The sequence below is a fragment of the Thamnophis sirtalis genome, unplaced genomic scaffold (assembly GCF_051295495.1).
Source record: "Thamnophis sirtalis isolate CommonGarterSnake01/CBP01778 unplaced genomic scaffold, rThaSir2_p1.2 scaffold_1, whole genome shotgun sequence".
In the NCBI taxonomy this organism is placed as follows: domain Eukaryota; kingdom Metazoa; phylum Chordata; class Lepidosauria; order Squamata; family Natricidae; genus Thamnophis; species Thamnophis sirtalis.
The window spans coordinates 174,655,425-174,679,367 of record NW_028261381.1 but is presented as its reverse complement, the minus strand read 5'-3'; the positions used below and the strand labels follow the sequence as shown (position 1 = coordinate 174,679,367).

The 23,943-nt window shown below is 49.0% G+C and overlaps 1 protein-coding gene across 5 annotated transcripts in view; it reads right to left on the bottom strand.

The window, feature by feature from the left end:
* The window catches only part of YJU2 (YJU2 splicing factor homolog), an 84,183-nt gene that overhangs the window by 58,049 nt on the left and 2,191 nt on the right, over positions 1-23,943 (bottom strand). For 3 of the 5 annotated variants that reach the window (XM_087703340.1, XM_087703341.1, XM_087703342.1), the window contains exons 3-7: positions 18,433-18,577; positions 17,188-17,322; positions 15,143-15,324; positions 12,466-12,586; positions 8,240-8,402 (exon numbers count right to left, since the gene is read on the bottom strand). In XM_087703340.1, the coding sequence (XP_087559466.1) occupies positions 8,240-8,402; positions 12,466-12,586; positions 15,143-15,324; positions 17,188-17,322; positions 18,433-18,577 (746 nt within the window). Of the gene's footprint in view, positions 1-2,533; positions 3,556-5,668; positions 6,009-8,239; positions 8,403-12,465; positions 12,587-15,142; positions 15,325-17,187; positions 17,323-18,432; positions 18,578-23,943 lie in introns of those variants that run through there. The other 2 variants (XM_087703343.1, XM_087703344.1) reach the window with 2 other exon arrangements.

The following is a 23,943-nucleotide window of genomic DNA, read 5'->3' as shown; positions in this document are numbered from 1 at the left end:
CCACACGATTCGAGAGGGGAAGGGAGCTCATCAACCCCAGGCCTGCCGACACAGCCAGGTTTTAACGGCTTTTCGGAAGGCCTGGAGAGAGGTGAGGGTCCGGATCTCTGCGGGGAGTTCGTTCCAAAGGGCTGAAGCCGCCACAGAGAAGGCCCTCCCCCGGGTAGTGGCCAGATGACATTGGCTGGTAGACGGAACCAGGAGGAGGCCTGCTCTGTGTGATCTAATGGGTCTGTGGGAGTAATTGGCAGGTAATTATATTTCTTAGTCGCCCATCTCCCTCAGGAAGGGGCTCCATGGCAAAAAAATAATAATAAATTAGTAAAATGAAGACCGGCTCACTAAAGCTTCAGTCCCCCTTGTGGTCGTAAAGTCAAGGACTATCTGTAAATACTAGCCAATCTGTCGCTCTGAGCACGTGGGGGCTTTGGTTGCAATGTCACCCAGCCAGGAGGAAGCAGGAGAGGCTCCTGAACCTCTTTGGTTCGGAGCTTCAAAACGCTGCTGCGTGCGTTTTGGCGTGCCAAAAACGTTGCTCGGGAAGCCATCCTGCAGATGGGCTGCGAAGGCCGACAGATGGCCTGGGAACTCGGGAGCCAAAGGGAAGCCAGCTTGTTTCCTTGGACTGGTTAGCCAGGCGAACTGGGAGGTTATATGTTGTTGGTTTGAGCTCCGAGCTTGGAGAATGGGCTGCAAAAAATGTCATCCCCATTCGAGGCGACGTCTTCAGTGCGTTTTGGATTGTGCAGCCCTGGCCTCTAAGTGCCTTTTTCTGAGTCCTGGTCTGATCTTGGGTTGTGCGATTGTGAGTGTGAATAGGTGAGGGAGAATAGGTCAGAGGTCAAAGACCTGTGGCTCTGGAGCCGCATGTGGCTCTTTCATCCCTCTGCTGCGGCTCCCTGTCGACGGTTGGCTCCGCAATTGATAGGGCTTTCGGTTTGGACAGGTAGAGGAAAAAGGATGCTGCGCTAGGAGGAGACGCTATGGTGGGGGAACCGGACTTCCGGTCAGCTCCAGAATTGAACAGGGGGCTTCCGGTTAGGACCTTTGTGGCTCTTTAGAGCGTTTAAGGGTGCCGACACCTGGAATAGGTAGACCTAAAGTCACACAACCCAAAATCAGACCAGGACTCAGAAAGGTTGTTTAAAGGCCAGAGTTCCCCCCGACAAGCACAATCCGAAGAGCACTGAAGACGTCTCCTCGAATGGGGACGACACATTGGCAACCAAATCGCCAAGCTCAGAGCTCAAACCAACAACCTAACTACCAACCCGAGCTACTACTGTGCAGTGGTGGGTTCCGGATCCCGTTGCAACCGGTCCGGTGCAACGGGGCCGGGCATCCATCACATGCCTGTGTGCAGCGCACGCATGCGTACTTACCGCCTGCAATGCTCCAGCTGCTCGGGAGAGCATCACGTAGGCACTGTATGCTCCGTGCGCATGCGCGGAAGCCCCGATCAGCTCAAATACCGGTAAGGAGAATGGGCGGGCAGGTAGGCCTTCCACAGCACCGTACCAGAACGGTACCAGGTGCTCCCACCGGTACGCTCATACCAGGGTGTACCGGTTGTATCCCACCACTGCTATCGTGTTTCTCTGAAAATACGGCCTACCCCGAAAACAAGGCCTAGTCCAGTATTCACGCTCGTGCTTAATATAAGTCCTGCTCCAAAAATAAGCCCTAGTTAAGCTCCACCCACTATCTGGTGATACGAGGTGGGGTGAGGCACAGGCATAAAAAATCAAGCTAGGGTGGGCTGGGGGGGATGGAGCTGTCCCATGGGCCCTGAATCCACTTACCTTAAGACCTCTGCAGCCGGGCTTTCCATGCCCTGACACCTGTTACACCAGTCTCTTTCTGTAGCTGCTTGCAGCTGGACATCAGGTGGTGCATCATGCTGGTGCCACCCCTGGTGGCAGGACACCGCAAGACTTTGTCACGCCGGTGCCGCTGCTCACAGCAGGACACTGCGTGGCACGGCACACTAGTGCCGCTGCTCGCTTGTTGAACAGCACAAGCCATGCGTCCCTCCTGCTGTGAGTGTGGCATAGATGTAATGAACCATGTGGGGTCTGGCCGCGAGTGGCCACAGAAGGCAGGCAGCGGCACGACAGCTGTCAGGGAGTGGGAGGACTGGCTGCGGCGATCCTAAGGTGAGTAACAGGTTCGGCTACTTCTGAGTCATGGTCTGACTTGTCAGACAAACAACACCCAGACTAATTTGCATCACATTAAAACAAAGGCATTGAAAGGCCAGCGCTGTGATAGACGAGCCCAACTCAAAGCACACGGACGATGCCTCCTCGAAGGGTGACAAAACGTTCGCCACCAAATTGCCAAGCTCAGACCAACAAGGCCAACTACCAACCTGAGCTACTTCCGTTGAAATACATTTCAACGGTCCTCAGTCACTTCTCTCAGTGCCGTTGTAACTTCGAATGGGTCTCTAAACGAATGGTGGTAAGTTGAGGACTTACCTGCGCACCGATCTCGCTTGAGAACAGAGGGGATTAAATCCACGAGGCTGCCGTCACAGGTAACATTTCTAGCAAAGTTGAAATTTATTTCTTTTTACGGGCTGCCACGAGGAAAAGGTGGATTTGGGAAATAGTAACATTGTGGGGATTCACCCTGGATGTCCACTAATCTGGACAGGATCGTCTTCTTCTGACTAAGATGCCAGGGTAAATTATGGTCTCTTCCATTTCAGGTCCGTTAAAGTAGCAATTCTCCATCTCGGCAATTTTAAGACGAATTCTGGGAGTTGAAGTCGGCACATCTTAAAAGTTGCTGGGGTTGAGGAATATTGAGTTAGACACCAGGAAAAGATGGGGTGAGAAGATTTTTATTCAGCTGAGAACATCAGATGGTTTGGTCCTGCAGTCTTTCAAGAGGTCATTAAGCCAGGGGTCCCCAATACCCTGGGATGCAGCCCATTACTGGGCAATGGCCTATTTGGAACTGGGCCGTGGGAGTGGCAGGCTGGACGCACAGGCATGCCCGCGCAGCTCAATTTGCAGTTGAGCTTCGTGCGGATGTGTTTGTGCACAAATCCGCTAACCAAGCGAGTTGAGCAGCCCATGTGCGCATGCACGCTGGCCCGCCACTCATCTGGCCCCGTTTTTTCTCTGTCCATCCCAGCCGGGCCGCCAAAAAATACTTGAGAAAGGGCATGCACCAAGAAATACTTGAGAAAGGACACCACTCTCTCAGCCAATTTCACCTTGGGGAAAAAACAAAATAATGTTCCTTGCTCTTTGTGCCTGGCGGGAAAAGTGATGGGTGGCGGTCTTATCCAGTAGGACATTTTCAGATTTCAGCTGGTATTTCCACGGAATTAAAAAGTTTCTCTCCTCAGAAGTGTCGGGGGGGGGGGGGGATGGAGAAGGTCTTCTTGCAACCTTACAGGTCTCTTTTTCCATTCAATAATTCAATCACTTTTACTGTCATCGCTGTCGGAGTAAGCCCCCAGGAGGCCGAGGGAGAAGACCCCCGTGTTTGAGCTGTGCATGGTCGCTGTAGAAGCACCCAGACTGTGCTGCTCTCCGCCCCCTAGACAAAGATGTGACAGTTCAACAGTAGCAGAAAGATACAAAGGAATTTCAACAACCCTCCCCAACTCAAGACTTCTCGAATCCTGGACTACTAAGCCCATGTGCCCCGACACTTGGGAAAGACAGAAGCTCAGTCCAGTGGTGGGTTTCAAAGAAATTTTCGAACCTACTCTGTGGGTGTGGCCTCCTTTGTGGGAGTGGCTTGCCGGCCATGTGACCTGGTGGGAATGGCTTGCTGGCCATGTGTTCTCGTTCTCTCTCTCTCTCTCTCTCTCTCTCTCTCTCTCTCTCTCCTTCCTTTTGTCTCTCTGTCCCTTTTTCCTTTTTTTCTTTCATCTCTCACTGTTTCTTTTTTTCTTTTTTCTTTCTTTCTTTCTTCCTTTCTTTCTCTTTCTCTCTCTGTGTGAGTCTGTCTGTCTGTCTGTCTGTGAGCGGTGGGTTTCAAAAAAATTTGGAACCTCTTCTGTAGGTGTGGCCTGCTTTCCAGGTCCACTGGTGGAATCTCTTCTAACCGGTTCAGTAGATTAAAAAGAGCCGAGGTGGCGCAGTGGTTAGGGTGCAGTACTGCAGGCCACTTCAGCTGACTGTTATCTGCAGTTCGGCGGTTCTAATCTCACCGGCTCAGGGTTGATTCAGCCTTCCATCCTTCCGAGGTGGGGTGAAATGAGGACCCAGACTGTGGGGGCGATATGCTGACTCTGTAAACCGCTTAGAGAGGCCTGAAAGCCCTATGAAGCGGTATATAAGTCTAACTGCTATTGCTATTGCTATTTGACGAACCGGTTCTACCGAACTGGTGCGAACTGGTAGGAACCTACCTCTGGCTCAGTCCCTTCCCACTTGGGCAGGGCGAAGGGTAGAGAGAGAGGGTCACACCCCTTAACTGGAGTTTTTGGCATTACAATTCCAACCAAGCCCCTTAAAAACTAACCCAATACAAGTGGTGCTCGACTTACGACACTGTCGTCTCGGTGATTGTAAAGTGAATCACGCAAGTAACCGAACCTGATTTAGCTAAAAGTCGTCCTTGATTTAAAACCATTCGCTTAACGGCCTTTGAAAGTTGATGGCTTTTTCTTGCGGCAGTCATATAAACAAACCCACCATTCTTCCTGGGGCGTTTTGCCACAAAAAAAACACAAAATAAATGCCAGTTGTCGGTTGAAACATCGTAAAAATGCAGTCGCGTGACTGTAGTCGTAGTGGGTCAGACATTGGAACTGGGCCGTAAGCATCCTTTCGGGGGGGGGGGCATCTTAACTTTGAAAGGTCATTAAGCGAACGGTTTTAAAACGAAGTTGGTTAAATTCTAATCAAGTTAGCCAGAGTTTTTGCAAGAAAAAGTGAAGTTCAATTGCCACCTGAATCAGGGAGAAGATTAAGAAGATGGCTCCTGGATGCTTTTGATCTTCTGTCTAACTGTCTCTTCATTCAAGGGGAAGTGGCTACATGGCTGACACATGATCCAATAAACAAACATAAATCCAATAAACAAACACGAAGGGAATATCTTTGTTTTTGCCTCTGCAGAGTTTCACAAGCATCCTTTCTGATTCATGTCTGTCTGTCTGTCTCTATCTATCCATCCATCCATCCATCCCTCTATCCATCTATCTAGCCATCTCTTTGTCTACTATCTGTCTACTGTCCATCCCTCCATCTCTCTCTATCCATCTATCCTTCTTTTTCTCTGCTGTCTGTCTGTCTGTCTGTCATGGTTTTTTTTAGGATGCTCATAATATAAGCCCAACGCACCCACCCCAAATAAGCCCCAGTTAAAATTGACAGCCAGATGGATGCGTTTAGAACAGTATTTCCCTAAAAATAAGACCTAACCAGAAAATAAACCCTAATGCATCTTTTGGAGCAAAAATTAATATAAGACCCAGTCTTATTTTCAAGAAAAAAACAGTATCATCTGTCTATTATTTACTATCTATCTAGGCATCTCTCCATCTCATTACTATTATCTATCATCTGTCTACCCATCCATCTATCTATCCATCTCTTTATCTATTTTTTTCTGTCTCTATCACCTAGCCCTCTATCGATCCATCTTTTATCTGTCTGTCTATCACCTGTCCATCTATTTAGCGAATCAATCTATCATCTCTCTCTGTCGATCTATTCATCTATCCATCTCTCTCTGTCATCTATCCATCTCTTTATCTCTTTACTGTGTCTCTATCTGTCGGTCAATCAATCAATCAATCATGTCGGCTGGCTGGGGAATTCTGGGAGTTGAAATCCACCCATCTTAAAAGTTGCCAAGGGTGAGAAACACTGATCTACAACTGATCCCCGTCCTCCCTCTTTCATTTCAGAAATATTTCAAGGCTAAAAATTCAACAGAGGCAGAGATGCCAAAAGAGGCAACATAGGCCTTGATAATAGATCATTTGGAGCACAGAAAAAAAATGGAAAAATGGGCTCCGGACCGCAGCTGAATTCCTGTTGGATTACAAGGCACATCCACGTTGTCATATTGGCAATAATCAAGCTCAGACTTCAGGAATATCCTGGTACTTTTTCCTGTGATCCCAATTAGCTTACGAATTTAGACTAAACAGCTGCATGCTGCCCTCTGTTGGAACTAGAGCAGTTCACACCATATACAGGAAGTCCTCGGCATGCAACTATTCCCTTAGTAAAGTTACTTTAGTCCTGAAAAAAATGGCTTACAACCGGTCCTTACCCTTACGACGGTTGCTGCAAGAAAGAGTTGGTCGTGCAAACCGGTATATATGAACAAAGAGCAAACGCGACACTCTCTTCTAGCACTTGATGCCGTTACCTAGTTGGGTCATGAAATGTCTGCAACAAAACCGCAAGCACCACCAGACAGCACGATCGTCTATCACAGTGTTTCTCAACCTTGGCAACTTGAAGATGTCTGGACTTCAACTCCCAGAATTCCCCAGCCAGCGAATGCTGGCTGGGGAATTCTGGGAGTTGAAGTCCGGACATCTTCAAGTTGCCAAGGTTGAGAAACACTGGTCTATCAGGTGTCTCTCTGTGTATGTGTGTGTGTGCCTGTGTGTATATGAATGAATTGGGGCCGCTATGCAGAGAGTCCTCGACTCAAAAACACAATTGAGCCCAAAATGTTTGTTGCTAAGTAAGATAACTGGGTTTTGCCCCATTTTGAGACCTTTCTTGTCATGGTTCTTGAGTGAATCCCTGCAGTTGCAGAGTTAGTAACTCAGTTGTTAAATGAGTTTGGCTGCCCCTTTGCTCGTCAGAAGGTCACAAAATGGGGATCACGTGACCACAGGACACTGCAACCGTCATAAATGTGAGTCAGTTACCAAGTGATCGAATAGCAATAGCAGTTAGACTTATATACCGCTTCATAGGGCTTTCAGCCCTCTCTAAGCGGTTTACAGAGTCAGCATATTGCCCCCAACAACAATCCGGGTCCTCATTTTACCCACCTCGGAAGGATGGAAGGATGAGTCAACCCTGAGCCGGTGAGATTTGAACAGCCGAACTGCAGATAGCAGTCAGCTGAAGTGGCCTGCAGTACTGCACTCTAACCACTGCGCCACCTCGGCTCTCAATTTTGATCACTTAACTGTGGGGATGCTGCAAATGTGAAAAATGGGCATGTCACCTTTTTCAGTGCTGTCGTAACTTCGAATGGTCACTAAATGAATGTAAGGGGAGGGCTACCTGCAGTCAATTTGAATAAATAAAATCCTGTAATAAAATGCAATAAATAAAGCTAGCGTGAGTTTCTGTCAAGGAACACGGAGAGCTCCTCTACCAGATATAAATTCTTTGGGTGTCTAATCACATTTGGCCAAATAAAATACAGATATTCCTTGACTTACAACAGTTCATTTAGTGACTGTTCAACGTTAGAATGGGGCTGGGAAAAGCGACTTATGACCTTTTCCCACACTTATGACCGTTGCAGTATCCCAATGGTCACATGTGATCAAAATTCAGACGCTGGGAAACTGACTCACAGTTATGACGGTTGCAGGATCATGGGAATCCCCTTCTGACGAGCAGAGCCGATGGGGAAGCCAGATTCACTTAACAACCTTGTGGCCAATTTAAACAACTGCCGTCTTTCGCTTACAACAACTGCGGCAAGGAAACTCATAGAACGTGGTTAAACTCACTTAGCAAATGTTTCACTGAGCGGCAGACATTTTGGGTTCAGTTATGATTGTAAGTCGGGGATTACATTTATTCAACTCAACTCAACCCAACCCAACCCACCCTACCCAACTCAACCTAACCCAACTCAATCACCCAACTGACCCAACCCAACCCAACCCAACCCAACCGACCCTACCCAACCCAACTGACCCTACCCAACTCAACCTAACCCAACTGTCCCTACCCAACCCAACCTAACCCAACTCAACCCAACTCAACCCAACTGACCCTACCCAACCCAACCCAACCGACCCTACCCAACCCAACCCAACCCAACCTACCCAACTCAACCTAACCCAACTGACCCTACCCAACCCAACTCAACCTAACCCAACTCAATTCAACCCAACTGACCCTACCCAACCCAACCCAACTGACCCTACCCAACCCAACCCAACTCAACCCAACCCAACATAACACCACCACTTTTTAAAAAAAGTGTTCGTCTCTATCCTTTCTCCCGCAGGTCCCTTGTCTCTCTTTCTCCCCTGGAGCTGCCTTATCCTCCTCACCTGGTTCTGATGCTGCCTCTTGTCTTCCCGGTCCATTGGCCGGCCTGGAAATGGGCTTCTTCTTGGCGGTCACCAATCCCGACAGTTGTGTCTTCACTGAGAGTTTTCCCACACTCCGTTCCCAGCTTTCCAGCTTTGGCTTTTTAGCTTGTGGCTCTGAATCCTGCAAAGGAAGGAAACGACACGCCGAGGGTTACACTAAAAGCAGCTGTGCTCAAAGTGGACACCATCCCAGCTGCATACAGTGGCCGCGATACCAAACAATCTAGGGTTGTAATTCCTGGTTTGTGTGTAGAAGGTCTCAATGTTCACTGAAAGCACCTGGTTTTTTTCAATTCAATCAATCAGAATAGAGCTGGAAAGGAACCTCGGAAGTCTTCTAGCCCAGCCCCCTGCTCAAGCAGGAGAACCTATACCAGTGCTGGCGAACCTTTCCAGCCCCGAGTGTCGAAACGGGAGCCCGCGTGAGTGGCAGAAACGGGAAGATTCAAGATGATCCTCTGGTTTCCGACACATGCATGCACAGTGGCCACTGGTGTCAGGCCTGCAGTTATATTCCTTGTGAGATCTTTGGCCTGCCACACTTTCTCTTTTATTTCACTGTGCTGTTTCATTAGTGTAGTAATTGGGAGGGGGGAATAGAAAGGAGTAGAATTGTGGAATGTATTGTTTTCATTCTTTTCTAGAAGCCCAAGGTCATCTTTGGTCTCCGCACCTCTGCATCTGACTGGAACTAGATGGGTGGAAATGCCAGCGTGGCTGAAGAAGATTGGACCATATGATGGATTTATGGGTGTGGGGATAAGATCATGAACTTTCAACTGGGTGGAATCCCAGGAAGCTTTTAGATTTGGGATTTCCACAGATGTGCCAACATGTCTGTCTTATTAAATTGGAATTTTAAGGATAGCTGTGTCTTGAACTCTGATTTAGGTTTAGGTTAGTTTTAGGTTTATTAGATATATATGCCGCCCTTCTCCCAAGGACTCAGGGTGGCGTACAACATTAAAAGAAACACATAATTCAAAAGTTTAAAAAAAATTAAATAGAATATCCCAAACCCAATTAAAATTGACAATGACATATTTTTAAAATTTGAATTTGAATTTAATAACATTTATATGCCGCCCAATCCTGTAGGACTCCGGGCGGCTGAAGAAATTCGAATTAAAATTAACAGTGATCAATAATTTATTTTGTTTTGTTCAGGCCAGGCAGGCTTGCTGGAAAAGCCAACTTTTTAGGGTGCGTCGGAAGGGCCAGAGGTCGGGGATTATACGAAGCTCCGGGGGCAGCTCATTCCAGAGGGAAGGCGCTCCCACAGAGAAGGCTCTCCCCCTGGGGGTCACTAGCCAACACTGTCTGGCCGACGGTACCCTGAGGAGGCCAACTCCGTGGGATCGCACTGGACGATGGGAGGCTACCGGTGGCAGTAGGTGGTCTCACAGGTACCCTGGGCCTAAGCCATGGAGAGCTTTAAAGGTCATAATTGGTACCTTGAATCGCACCCGGAAGACAACCGGCAACCAATTCAGGCCGCCTAAAAGGGGTGTAACATGGGAGCACCTAGGTGCCCCCATGATAACCCGCGCAGCCGCATTCTGGACCAGTTGAAGCTCCCGGGGTGCTCTTCAAGGGCAGCCCCATGTAGAGAGCGTTACAGTAGTCCAGGCGAGAAAGGACGACGGCATGAATGACTGTGCACAGAGCATCCCGATCCATAATTCTGCATGATATTTGGAACCCTGACAACCGGATCTTCTGATTTCTGGCAAAGACCAGCTGGCTGGCGCGCATGAAAACGCCGAAAACCATAAGATCACCTACTTGGCATGCACATGCGCGCGCCGGGGGGCTGCCCTTCCAGTTTCCAGCACTCCCGTGTGTGTGAAGACCAGCTGGCCAGCGTGCGGAACCCGGAAGAGCAATGAGCAACGGCTGGCCTGCCCAAAGAGATGGCTCTGCATGCCACTTCCGGCACATGTGGCATAGGTTTGCCATCATGGATCCATACCATTTCAGATAAGTGTTGTCTAGACCCGGATACCTACGAGACCGTCTTCTGCCACATACCTCCCAGCGTCCGATAAGATCACACAGGCTGGGCCTTCTCCGGGTGCCGTCGACTAGACAATGTCGTCTGGTGGCCCCTCGGGGGAGAGCCTTCTCTGTAGCTGCCCTGGCCCTATGGAACGATCTACCCCCAGAGATCCGGACCCTCCCCACTCTCTCGGCCTTCCGTAAGTCTACTAAGACCTGGCTATTCCAGCAGGCCTGGGGCTGTTGACCTCATGACTGAGGTCCAGCCCCACTAAGACTGTGCATGATGTGTTTTTTAACTTGCTTTTCTCTATTTCATTCTTTCTTTTTGTATTCTTTTGTAGCTGTTTTTATGTAAGCCGCCCGGAGTCCTTCGGGATTGGGCGGCATATAAATTTATTAAATTTACAATTTATTTACAATTCTTAAAAACCTCCAGCAATGGGAATCATAGTTAGGATAGATTAGTGAAAGTAAGGAATAAGAAATTATATCAACTTATATTTGGGTTTGCGGAAATACTATCCCAAGGAAACAGAAACTGAGACCTGAAAGAGACACCTACAATAATAGAAAAGAAAGAGAGAGAGGAGGAGAGAAGGAAAGAAAGATAGGGGAAAGAAGAAAGAAGTAAGGAGAGGAGGATGGAAAGGAGAGGAAGAGAAGGAGAGAGAGTAGGAAGGGGAAGAGGAAGAGAAAGGGAAGGGAAGAAGGAAGGGGAAGGAGAGGAGAGGAGGATGGAAGGGAGAAGAAGAGAAGGAGAGTAGGAAGGGGAAGAGGAAGAGTAGGAGAAAGGGAAGGGAAGAAGGAAGGGGAAGGAGAGGAGAGGAGGATGGAAGGGAGAGGAAGAGAAGGAGAAGGGTAGAAAGGGGAAGAGGAAGAGTAGGAGAAAAGTAAAGGACGAAGGAAGGGGAAGGAGAGGAGAGGAGGATGGAAGGGAGAAGAGAAGGAGAAGGGTAGGAAGGGGACGAGGAAGAGTAGGAGAAAGGGAAGGGAAGAAGGAAGGGGAAGGAGAGGAGAGGAGGAAGGAAGGAGAAAAGGGGGGAAGGGAGAAAAGAAAGGGAAAATAAGGTGGTGTCACAACAGGAGGAAGGGATGGTAAATAAAGCAACCCAAACTGTATACTACAACCTATTAAATGAAATAATCAATGTTTAAGAATGATAAATGTAAAGAAGAGTAACAATTATGTGAATGTATACTTAAAATGGTATGTAAGAGAATAAAAAAATAAAAATAAAAATTCTTTTTTAAAAAAACCTCCAGCAATGAAACACCTACAACATCTGGAGGCAACTTCTGTTCCATTGCTTAATTATTCTCACAGTTAGGAAATTTCTCCTCAATTCCAGGTTGCTTCTCTCCTTAGTTAGTTTCCACCCATTGCTTCTTGTTCTGTCCTCAAGGTGCCTTGGAGAATAGTTTGACTCCCTCTTCTTTGTGGCAACCCCTGAGATATTGGAAGGCTGCTATCTTGTCTCCCCTGGTCCTTCTTTACATTAAACCAGACATACCCAGTTCCTGCAATCGTTCTTCATATGTTTTAGTCTCCAGTCCCCTAATCCTCTTTCTTGCTCTTCTCTTCACTCTTTCTAGAGTCTCCACATCTTTTCTACATCGTGGCGACCAAAACTGGATGCCGTATTCCAAGTGTGGCCTTACCAAGGCTTTATAAAGTGGCATTAACACTTCACGTGATCTTGATTCTATCCCTCTGTTAAATGGTCATAAACCGTCTTTTTCAGAGCTATTGTAACTTCGGTCACTAAACGAAGGGTTTTTACGTCAAGGACAACCTACAGAAGGTACTTCGGGGAGCGCCCAGTCCAGCCTCCCTGCTCAAGGCAGGAAGAGACCCCCTTGAAGAGGGACAATCCTTCTCCGTGAGGTCAGCCAAGCTCTTGGGGGGGGGGGGGGGGAATCCTCAAAGGAGCCGAGGTGGCGCAGTGGTTAAATGCAGCACTGCAGGCTACTTCAGCTGACTGCAGTTCTGCAGTTCGGCTGTTCAAATCTCACCGGCTCAGGGTTGACTCAGCCTTCCATCCTTCCGAGGTGGGTAAAATGAGGACCCGGATTGTTGTTGGGGGCAATATGCTGACTCTCTGTAAACCGCTTAGAGAGGGCTGAAAGCCCTATGAAGCGGTATATAAGTCTAACTGCTAGTCTAACTGCTATTCTTTACGTACCTGTTTCAGGATGTCCGTGGGCTTCCCTTTTGCCAGTGGCTTTGGCCGAGCTGGAGGGAGGTCTTCTCCTGAATCGGAGTCTTCCAGCAGTCTCCGGCTTTGGGCTTGCTCCAGCATGGATCTGGGTAAGGAAGAAGCAGGAGGAAGGGAGACGGGGGTCGGCAACCGACAAGGAAGAGAGCGTGGGGTGGGAGTTCAAAGACAGAGGTACATGCCAGGTAACAAAACCCCAATTAAGGAAGTCCCCAAAGTTGCTTTTTTTCTTCCCCCAAGAGGCCACAGGGCTTTCTGGTTTTTCTTGGAAGATGCTTCACTTCTCATCCAAGAAGCTTCTTCAACTCTGACTGAAAGGGTGGGGGAATGGACAGGTTTATCCTCCTTGCGGACAAAGCTGGTCATTTGCATCCATTTAGAGGGTCGTTGAGGCCACTTGGAGGTTTGTCTGTGTCCTGAGTGATGCAAATGGGTGGGCAGCCTTCTTGGAACTGCTGAAAGGACAGATCTGTATGTTGGGGAAACAAAAGAGCCACTTCACAAACGCATGGCACGACATAGGAGAACAAACCCAAAAGAATTCAGAGGTCCATCTGCATTTGAAAGATAAAAGCCGATCTTTGGAAAGCATCAGAGTCCACATTTTGGACAGAGAGGAAGGCTGGTTTGAAAGAGGGGTCAAAGAGGCCATCTATGTCAATATTGATAAGCCCTCTCTCAACGGAGTGGGAGGGATACAACATCATCTACCTCCAGTCTACAACACGGTCCTTTCAGCAGGTCCAAGAAGGCTCCCCACCCATTTGCACCACTCAGGTGACCCTGAGGACACAGACAAACCTCCAAGGGGCCTCAATGGCTCTCTAAAAAGGATTCAAATGACCAGCTGTCTGCAAGGAGCATAAATCCACAGAGCCGTTGAGGCCATTTGAAGAACCCTCAACAGAGGGCAAGGGATAACAACATCTATCTCCAGTCCATAACGGTCCTTTCAGCAGTTCCAAGAAGTCTCCACACCCATTTGCACCACTCAGGTGACCCCTGAGGACACAGATGAACCTCCAAGTGGCCTCAACGACGCTCTCAAAGGATGCAAATGACCAGCTTTGTCTGCAAGGAGGATAAACCCTTCCGTTCCCCACCATCCAGTCAGAGCTGAAGAAGCTTCTTAAATGAGAAGTGAAACGTCTTCAAGAGCAAAACAAACAAGAAAATCCAGCTGCCTCTTGAAAAAGCTCCTTTGGGACAACCATGACCTTGGATGATAGAGACCCAATCAAGGAACTATCAATTCAGACAAATAAACTGAAGAGTAAACAGCAATCTAATCCGATGAAGGCGAACTTTTTTCGCCTTGGGTGTCAAAAACATGCGCATGCGCTCACATGCCCACCCCAGTTTAATGCTCCCCCGTGGCATGCCCATTGCGCATACATGTGTCACACACACACAACTGACCCGTGCATGCGTGCACAGCTTTCTTGGAGCCTGGGGAGGACGAAAACAGCCTCACCTGCCCCCCTCCCGTCCAGAAATGGCCCATTTTCTGACTTCCGGTTTGCGTGTTGGGCCATTTTTCGCCCTCCCCAGGCTCCAGAGGCTTTCTAGGAGCCTGAGGAGGGCGAAAAACGGCCCAACACGCAAAACCGGAAGTTTGGGAACGGACTTCCGGTTTGCCCGTTGAGAAGTTTTTCTCTCTCCGGAGGCCTCAGTCCATTCCTGAACTTCCAGTTTGGCCATTGGGTGGTTTTTTGCCCTCTGGAGGCTTCAGGGAAGCCCTCTAGAGCAGTGTTTCTCAACCTTGGCAACTTGAAGATGTCCGGACTTCAACTCCCAGAATTCCCCAGCCAGCATTCGCTGGCTGGGGAATTCTGGGAGTTGAAGTCCGGACATCTTTAAGTTGCCAAGGTTGAGAAACACTGCTCTAGAGGGTGAAAAATGGCCAAAAATCAAGGCCAAAAAATAGCCGCCCAGCGCACACATGCACACTGGAGCTGACAGGGCAACACCTCGTGTGCCCTTAGAAATGGCTCCGTGTGCCGCAGGTTCGCCTCACAGGTCTAATAACAAAACACGCCCACTAACACAAACAGGGCAAGCCACTATAATATAAATATAAACTGAGAACAAATCCCAATCTCTATTAGCATTGATGATGTTATCTAGTTGGGCCGTGAAACATCTGCAAGCAAGCTGAAGAGCACAAGGACTTCAAAATTTTTGGTGTTTTTTTTCTGAAAAAGACGTCTTCACACGTCATTATGGACCTGAAGAATCCATGGTCACAAAACATGGTGATGACCCACAACCTCAGGGGCTTCCAGGCGCACTGAAGAAATTCGTGGAGAACGTATCTATCTATCAAGGGTTATCAATTGTGAAGCCTCCGTATTCCCTCTAGATTGGGACAGCAGGAGTCCAACTAGCACTGGTTGCTGGTGGATATTAGTGGGAGATACTCCTAGAGCAGTGTTTCTCAACCTTGGCCACTTGAAGATGTCCGGACTTCAACTCCCAGAATTCCCCAGCCAGCGAATGCTGGCTGGGGAATTCTGGGAGTTGAAGTCCAGACATCTTCAAGTGGCCGAGGTTGAGAAACACTGTCCTAGAGGACGCATCAAAGGATCCCAACCAAAAACAAAATGGCCAGAGCAGATCCCAGGACAAGATTCCTGAGGCTCACTTCATTTCCTGCTCGTCTTCCTCCAGCTCCCGCTGTTTCTGCTGTTCCTCAAACTCTTTGTACTGATGCAACATGGATTCAAAGTCCACGTTGGCCTGGCGTTGGTTGAGGTCTTTCAGCTCCTGCAGGTTTTCCAAAACTTCCATCTCTAGTTTGGAATCCTTGGTTCTGTTCTCCAAAACCTGGAAGAAAAAGAAAAAAACACACAGAAATGCGTTAGGACTCGGTGAGGATAGTTAGTTAGAACTAATAGTTAGAACCGAGGAAGGTTCTTACATGAGAAATGAAATGTTTTCAAAGGGAAAAAAGAAAACCCCAAGAAGATCGAGATGCCTTTTGGAAAAGCTGCTTCGGGACGAGAACAAGAGACAAAACAGCAAAGTGGGACATCTAGTTATTTTCAATGTTTACTTTCCTCTTCTGGTCTGGGTCTTTCAGAAGGGAAAAACGAGACTCAGCAGTGGCCAATCACCAGATGATGATGAAATCATAGGCATGAAAAGCAGCTGGGTGATTTTGGGCCAATCACCAGGAGACGGGGAATTCTAGTTCCACCTTAGCCATGAAAGACGGCTGGGTGAGTGCACCAATCACCAGGAGACGGTGAGTTCTAGCCCTGCCTCATGCATGAAAACCATCTGGGTAACTTGGGGCCAATCACTAGGGGATGGTGAATTCCAGTCCCTCCTTAGGCATCAAAGCCAGCTGGATGATTCTGAGCCAATCACCAGGAGATGATGAGTTCTAGACGCAACTTAGGCATGAAAAGCAGCTGGGTGATTTTGGGACAATCACTAGGAGACAGGGAATTCTAGTTCCACCTTAGCCATGAAAGATGGCTGGGTGACTGCACCAACTACCAGGAGATGGTGAGTTCTAGTTCTGCCTCATGCATGAAAACCACCTGGGTAACTCTGGGCCAATCACTAGGAGATGGTGAATTCTAGTCTTCTCTTAAGACAGTAAAGCTGGCTGGGCTGACTGGGCCAATCACCAGGAGACGGGGAGTTCTAGTCCTGCCTTAGGCATCAAAGCAATCTGGGTGATTCTGAGCCTTATCACCAGAAGATTGTGAGTTCTAGTCTTACTTTAGGCAGGGAAGCTATCTGGGTGACTTTGGGTCAATCACCAGGAGACGGTGAGTTCTAGTCCTCCCTTGGGCATAAAAGCTGGCGGGGTGACTTTGGGCTACTCTTTCAGTTCAACCCACCTGACACAGTTGCTGTCATGGGGAAAATAGGAGGAGGAAGGCATGCTGGCTATGTTCACTGTCTTGAGTTATTTATAAAAACTATAATTTATAAAAACATGAGCCGAGGTGGCACAGTGGTTAGGGTGCAGTACTGCAGGCCACTTCAGCTGACTGTGATCTGCAGTTCAGCGGTTCAAATCTCACCGGCTCAAGGTTGACTCAGCCTTCCATCCTTCCGAGGTGGGTGAAATGAGGACCCAGACTGTGGGGGCAAGTTGCTGACTCAAATTGCTAAAAAATTTGTAAACCGCTTAGAGAGGGCCGAAAGCCCTATTAAGCGGTATAGAAGTCTAATTAATAATAATTAATAAATAAAGGCAGGAAATAAACAAGTACCCCAAATTTGGCCATATGACTACAGAATGTTTGTGTGTCCCTCTGTCTGCCTTAACTTCGAACGATCGCTAAGCAACTGGTCATAAGTCGAGGAAGATATCATAGAAGTGAGTACACCCCCTCACTTGTTGTAAATATTTAAGTATATCTTGCCAGCAACTGATGGCTGTGTGTTGTGTTATTTTAAGGGGACAGCACATTTACATTGTTAGACACGCTGTATCCTCACTACTTTACATTGTAGCCAAGTGTAACTTCTTCATGAAAAGATATACTATTTAGAAAATGTGAGGAGGTGTACTGACTTCTGTAATATACTGTATATACCGAAATATATGAAAACAGCCAAGGAAAGAAATTCAGTTCTCCCAAGTGTTGAGTTCCTGCTCTCCCGCAGCCTATTTAGAAAAAGGAAGGATAATTTTTTCCTTTCCCGGCAACGGATTGGTTAAACCACCTTCATGGGATTATTCAGCTCCTCGTCTTCTCTTTCCTTCTGCAAGCGTTTTTCTTCTTCCTCCAGCAGCTTCTCAGCCTGGAAGTTTCGGGTAGCTCCGTGCTCCATGGCATAATCTGTGTTTTCGGGATCTGTCTGGAGAGAGAGAAGGAGGCAAAAGAGAGAAGAGGTTTTCATTCTCTGACCTGTAACCGGAAGGGCTGAGCCAAGGATGATCTGCCGCTCTAAGGAACCGGTCAAGTCGCAAAGTTTACACCTTGATATAAACAAACAATCCTGCAAAAATACATTCCTATGTGTTGTGCACAGAAAGGCAGGCAGCTGCCCTGATTTTGGAGAGAGCAGAAGGTTACAGGTGATATACAGTGGTGGGTTTCAAAATTTTTTCAAACCTACTCTGTGGGTGTGGCCTCCTTTGTGGGAGTGGCTTGCTGGCCATGTGACCTGGTGGGAGTGGCTTGCCAGCCATGTGTTTTCTTTGTCTCTCTCTCTCTTTACTTCCTTTTGTTTCTCTGTCCCTTTTTCCTTTTTTTCTTTCATCTCTCTCACTTTTTCTTTCTTTCTTTCTCTTTCTCTCTCTGTGTGAGTCTCTCTCTCTCTCTCTGTGTGTGTGTGTGTGTGTGTGTGTGTGTGTGTGTGTCAGTGATGGGTTTCAAAAAAATTTGGGACCTCTTCTGTAGGTGTGACCTGCTTTCCGGGTCCACTGGTGGAACCTCTTCTAACCGGTTCGGTAGATTTGACAAACCGGTTCTACCGAACTGGTGCGAACTGGTAGGAACCCACCTCTGAGGTGATAGGACACAACTAGGCTGCATTAATAAAGGGATAGAATTAAGATCACGCCAGGTTCTACAGCAGGGACAGCTAATCTTTATGGCGTTGCATACTTGAAAACGCTCACACGTGGGCGCGATCCCCTCCCTGCAGCCTCCTGGGACCAAAAACAGGCCGCAGAGGGGCGCCACACACCCCACGCTCCCCTTGCACATGTGTGTGACCCCACCCACCCCGCCCCCATGTATGCGCACATGTCTCCCACATGCGTCCCACATCCCATATATGCACGGCAGAAACCCGAAAATCAGCTGGCCAGTGGGAGGTGCACAGGCATGCAGGTGGAGCTGAGGTGGGCCAATGGCTCGCGTGCCCAGAAAGGGCCCTGCGCAGGACTAGAAGACCTCTAAGGTCCCTTTCGACTCTTATTATTCTGTGATCTAGACTGGAAGAGAGAAGAAGAAGTGTTACCTTGAAGGTGATTTCCGCCAGGCAGCGTGTGCATTTGATGTAGAACCGAAAGATGGGAAGTCCCAAGTAAGATTCATTCTGCACCGTCTCTTTCCGGGCGTTAAATTTTTTGCCCTTGTAAATGTACTCGCCGCACGTCTTGCACCTACGAGATTGAAAACAATACAATAATACAATACAATTCAATAGCAGAGTTGGAAGGGACCTTGGAGGTCTTCTAATCCAACCCGCTGCCTAGGACTAGAAGACCTCCAAGGTCCCTTCCAACTCTGCTATATAAAACATCTTCGAGAAATGCAATTTTTCATCTTTGCTGACGGACTTCTTTCACCCTTCCCCAGGGAGGTTTATGCTACAACTCGCCTTGCGGGCTCAGTCGATTTACTATCGCTGGTAGAAGCAAGCCAGGAGCCGCCAGCGGAAATTGTGTGTAGATAATCCTTGACGTATAACCACCAACAGGGCCCAAAATTTCTGTTGCTAGGCAAGACAGTTGTGAAGGGAGTTTTGCCCCATTTTTGCGGCTTTCCTTGCCACAGCTGGTATGTAGGGATAGAGGAAAGGTTACGAAGAGGCACGCGCAGCACACTGACGCGTCTCAGTAACTGTTGACCTCAGCTGTCTATGAGCTCACTTAATTAGCACCGCCAGGAACTCTCAAGATATACGAGACTCTACCCTGACTGGGATGTTCTTAAGATTGACAAGGAGAATACACCAATTACAATGCTGTTGCTATATACTCTTTGCTTTGCTTGTTAAAACTGTACAGAAGAATAAACTCTGCGAAGGCAGAGGAACATTTTGGATGAACCCTGCTATGACTGGCCTCTGACTGGTAAGTGAATCGCTGCAGTTGTTAAGTTAGGAACACAGTTGTTGAGTGAATTTGGCTTCCCCATTGACTTTGCTTATCAGAAGGTCGCAAAAGGGGATCGCGTGACCAGGGGTGGGCTGCTGGGGGTTCGCACGGGTTCAGACGATCCTCTAGCTAAGACTCTGCCCAGTTCGGAGAACCTCAAAATCCCACCCCTGGAAGACCCTGCAGATCTCTCACCAGGAGCATTATTACATTGGACATGGATGCCCGAAGGATTCGGAGAGTAAAACATCGAGTCTGACATAATTCCTTCGCCGAAAGCTGGGTCTGCCTAGCAACAGGGGCATGGCTTAGCAGCTTCATCAGACTGTCTTATCAACGAGCGGACGATGTCAACCGCGACGTTGTCTGCAGTGGTGGGATACAACCGGTACGCCCTGGTACGGGCGTACCGGAGCCTGCTGGGAGTACCAGGTACTGTTCCGGTATGGTGCTCCGGAGGGCCCACCCGCCCTCCTTACCAGTATTTGAGCCGATTGGGGCTTCCGCGCGTGCGCACGGACCGAACAGTGTCTGTGTGATGCTCCGCCAAGCAGCTGGAATGTCCAGGCGCTAAGTACGCATGCGCGTGCTGCGTGCATACCGTGGTGGGCGCCCACCCCGTTGCACCATAACGATTGCAACGGGATGTGGACCCCACCACTGGTTGTCTGTTAAGACAAGAATATGTCTGCCAGGCACCGTGTGGTGGAATTGGCATAGAGCCAGATGGACCGCTCGTAACTCTAACCAGTTTATATTGTGAGTCCGGTCTTCCCAGTCTCAGTCTACGCCAACACCAGGGAGGATAATCGCCCACTCTACCAGGAATACGGAGACCTCTAACACCAGCCTCTTTAGTGGAGATCTACAGGGCCCACCATGTCCCACCCCTGCCACCCGACCACACCCTTCCCAGGAGTCTCCATGAGGCCCATTTTGGATGCCAGGTAAGTGTAGGGCCCGCATGGAGGCTCGGGGAGGGGGAGTAACGGGTCTCCTGTGTTTCCAGTCTCCGGAAGGCCTCGGGAGCCCGGGTGAAGCAGTTCCCGCCCTCCCAGAGGCTTGAGGAAAGCCTCCGGAACCTGGGGAGGGTGAGAAATGACACAGACCCGCCGTGGTACAAGAGGCCACGCCCACTACGGCCAGGCCCACCCAACAACGGGGAAGCAAACCCACTGCTGCAGTGGGAAGGGAGAATTGATGTTGGGCATGAAGGCAGGGTCGAGTCTGAGGACAACCCGGTTGTCGTGGAAGGAACAGAGATCCGCCCTGCTGGAGAGAGCGTTAAGCTCGGACACCCTCCTAGCCGAGGTGATCGCTACCAGGAAGACCATCTTGAGGGTCAGGAACTGTAGGGTCACCTCCCCCAGGGGCTCGAATGGCGCCTCCAGCACTGCCTGGAGCACCATGGGAAGGTCCCAGGTGTGAACGCGGTGGACAGCCGGGGGCCGAAGGTTTGCTGCCCCTCTGAGGAATCGCCTTATGACCGGGTGCTGGGACAAGGATCGGGAGCCCACCCTCCCCCTCTCCAAACTGTGGCTAAGGCCGAGACCTTCCTTCTGAGGGTGCTGTGGGCCAACCCCTTCTCTAGGCTGTCCTGGAGGAAGTCCAGTGCCTGAGGCATGGAGGCCGAGGTCGGGTTTATCCCCGCAGCCCGGCACCAGGTCGCAAAGGCGGCCCAGGACGTGTTGTAGATGCGAGTGGTGGAACCCCTTCTGGAAGCCTCAATGGTCCTAATGACCCCGGTGGAGAGATGAGCTTCCCTTAGCTGCTCCCGCTTAAGCGCCAGGCAGTCAGATGGAGCCACTCTGGATCTGGGTGCTCCAATGTCCCCTGGCGCAGAGCCACCTCCCCCTGTGGGATTCTCCGATGGCGAAGCTTCAACATGTCCACCAGGTCCGCGAACCAGGGGGAACGGGGCCAATAGGGGGCCATTAGGATGACCTCTGCCCTCTCTACTACTAGCTTCCTCGGGACCCCAGGGAGGAGGAGAAGGGGAGCGAAGGTGTAGAGGAGGCCCGCCGGCCATCTGCAGCGTAGGGCATGAGGGTCCACTGCCCCTCGAGATGGCAACTTTGAGATGAATATTGGCAGCTGAGAGGAGGAGCAGAGGTGTGGCCTCAAGATTTACCTCAGTCTCCGGGCAAATGGGCCGTGTTAATACCCAGCTGTGACTCCTCCCACGCCCCACTTCGGAGATTGTCCCAAAAGTGCTTTCTCAAGAGGCAACTGGACTTTGTGGTTTTTTTCCTTTGAACACATTTCACTTCTCATCCAGGAAGCTTCTTCAGCTATGACTGAATGGTCATTTGCATTCTTTTTAGAGAGTCATTGAGGCCACCTGGAGGTTTATCGGGATCACGTGAGTGGTACAAATGGGTGTGGAGCCCTTTTTTTTTTTTTGCTTGGAAAGATGGTTTTACTGGTGGACAGAACCACATTAAAACCATCTTTCCAAGCAAAAAAAAGGCTCCACACCCATTTGTACCACTCATGTGATCCCGAGGATACAGATAAACCTCCAGGTGGCCTCAACGACTCTCTAAAAAGAATGCAAATGTCCATTCAGTCATAGCTGGCTTGAGTCCTGAACAGAAAAGGTGATCACATGTGTTGGGAGTATACTCCTAGTGTTGGGTAAACAATATAGCTTCATATCAGGGGTGGGTTGCTAATCCCGTTCCAACCGGTTCGGTTGGAACGGGGCCGGCAGCGTCCTCGTGCATGCGCGCAGTTCACGCATGCGTCTTAGTGCCTGCGCAATGCTCCAGCTGCTCGTGGAGATTCGCGCAGGCGCTGTATGTGCCATGCGCCTGCGTGGAAGCGCAGAAGCCTTCAAAGACCAGTAAGGAGCGCGGATGGGCGGGTGGGCCCTTCGCCGTTCCCGGAAATTACTTACTTTCGGGTTCGCCGACCAACCGGTTTGCAGGGACCACCGCGAACCGGTTGAAACCCACCCCTGCTTCATATACAATACCAACTGGTCGATGTTGATTTAAATGGGTGAATGTACTTATCAGCTGTAATTAACTTTACAATCAGCTGTAATTAACTTTACAATCAAATGTAATTAACTTTGCAATAAGAGGGAGTCAGGAAAGCTCTCTCTCTCTCTGCTTGTCCTATGCTTGATAACTACTTGCTCGCTTGATGACTGGAACGTGAACTGCGACTGTAAGCAATTGTTTGTTCTTTGAATTGTGTTTGGACAAATACCTACTATCACTGCTTGTGAAGCTATTAGTAGTAGTGAAGCTACTTGTTTTTACTAGCAGTGTTTGAGACTCTATCCGTGTGTTTCTTCTACTAGCAACGTTCCTTCTCTCTAGCTGTACATTCCGCTGTGCTACTTTCTGTCTCCCAATGGAGATACCCCTAACAACATGCTTCAATGTTGGTGGAGAAAAAGAGAAGGGCAGAAGATAAGCTGAGTCCCTGGTTTTATGCCCTCTCTGGCCTTTGATCTTGAGCTTGCATTCTTTTTTCTTTTTTTTGAAAAAGTTTTATTGTTTTAATTAAACAAAAACAAAAAAAGAATCATCTTTCGTTACATCTTGTAGAAAGTGTGTCAATTGGTTACAAATACATTTGGTGTGGAGCCTTCTTGGAACTGTTGAAAGGACTGTTGTTGTAGGTTGGGGATAGTTTAGTTTAGTTTTTTTAAAAAAAAATTAGTTTTATTGATCTTGTATGCCGCCCACTCCCAAAGGACTCCGGGCGGCTTACAATAAAACAAAGGAAGGGGATAATACACAAAACAACATATTAAAATACACAACAGTCACAATTTCCGAGGGGCTGGATATTTCGAAAGCCCCCCGGCCTGCTGGAGCAGCCAGGACTTAACAGCTTTGCAAAAGGCCAGGAGGGTAGGAAGGGTCCCGATCTCCACGGGGAGGTCATTCCAGAGGGCTGGAGCTGCAACAGAGAAGGCTCTCCCCCGGGGAGTCGCCAGCCGATATTGGCTGGCAGATGGAATCTGGAGGAGACCTAACCTGTGTGATCTAATCGGTCTATGGGAGGTGATCAGCAGGAGGCGGTCTCTCAGGTACCCAGGTCCGATGCCATGAAGGGCTTGATAGCTTGGATGGATGGATGGATGGATGGATGGAGAGGGAGAGGGAGAGGGAGGGGGAGGGGGAGGGGGAGGGGGAGGGGGAGGGGGAGGGGGAGAGGGGGAGAGGGGGAGAGGGGGAGAGGGGGAGAGAGGGAGAGAGGGAGAGAGGGAGAGAGAGAGAGAGAGAGAGAGAGAGAGAGAGAGAGAGAGAGAGAGAGAGAGAGATGGATGAAAAAGCACCTTTGGGAGAACCGTGACCTGGATGACTGAGAAACTCCACAGACATGTAGACAGAATGCTAAAAGAAAAGCTGAACCAGCCAGTGGTGGTGACTATGTGTCTGCATGTCATGCAGCTATGGATAAGTCAATCATGATTTACACGTTGATTCAAAAATATGAAGTAACACCAATGGCTGATTTTGCACAGAAGCCAGATAGTCAATGTATCATGTACATCTACTCAGAGCCTTGAGAATCAGATTCAAGAATAGTTGGGTTCAAGTATCATGGCTTAGGAAACCATGTGCAAACCATGCCAATATGTTTACTTCCTATCAGGCAGCAGCTTTAACCCTGGGACCCAGATACCT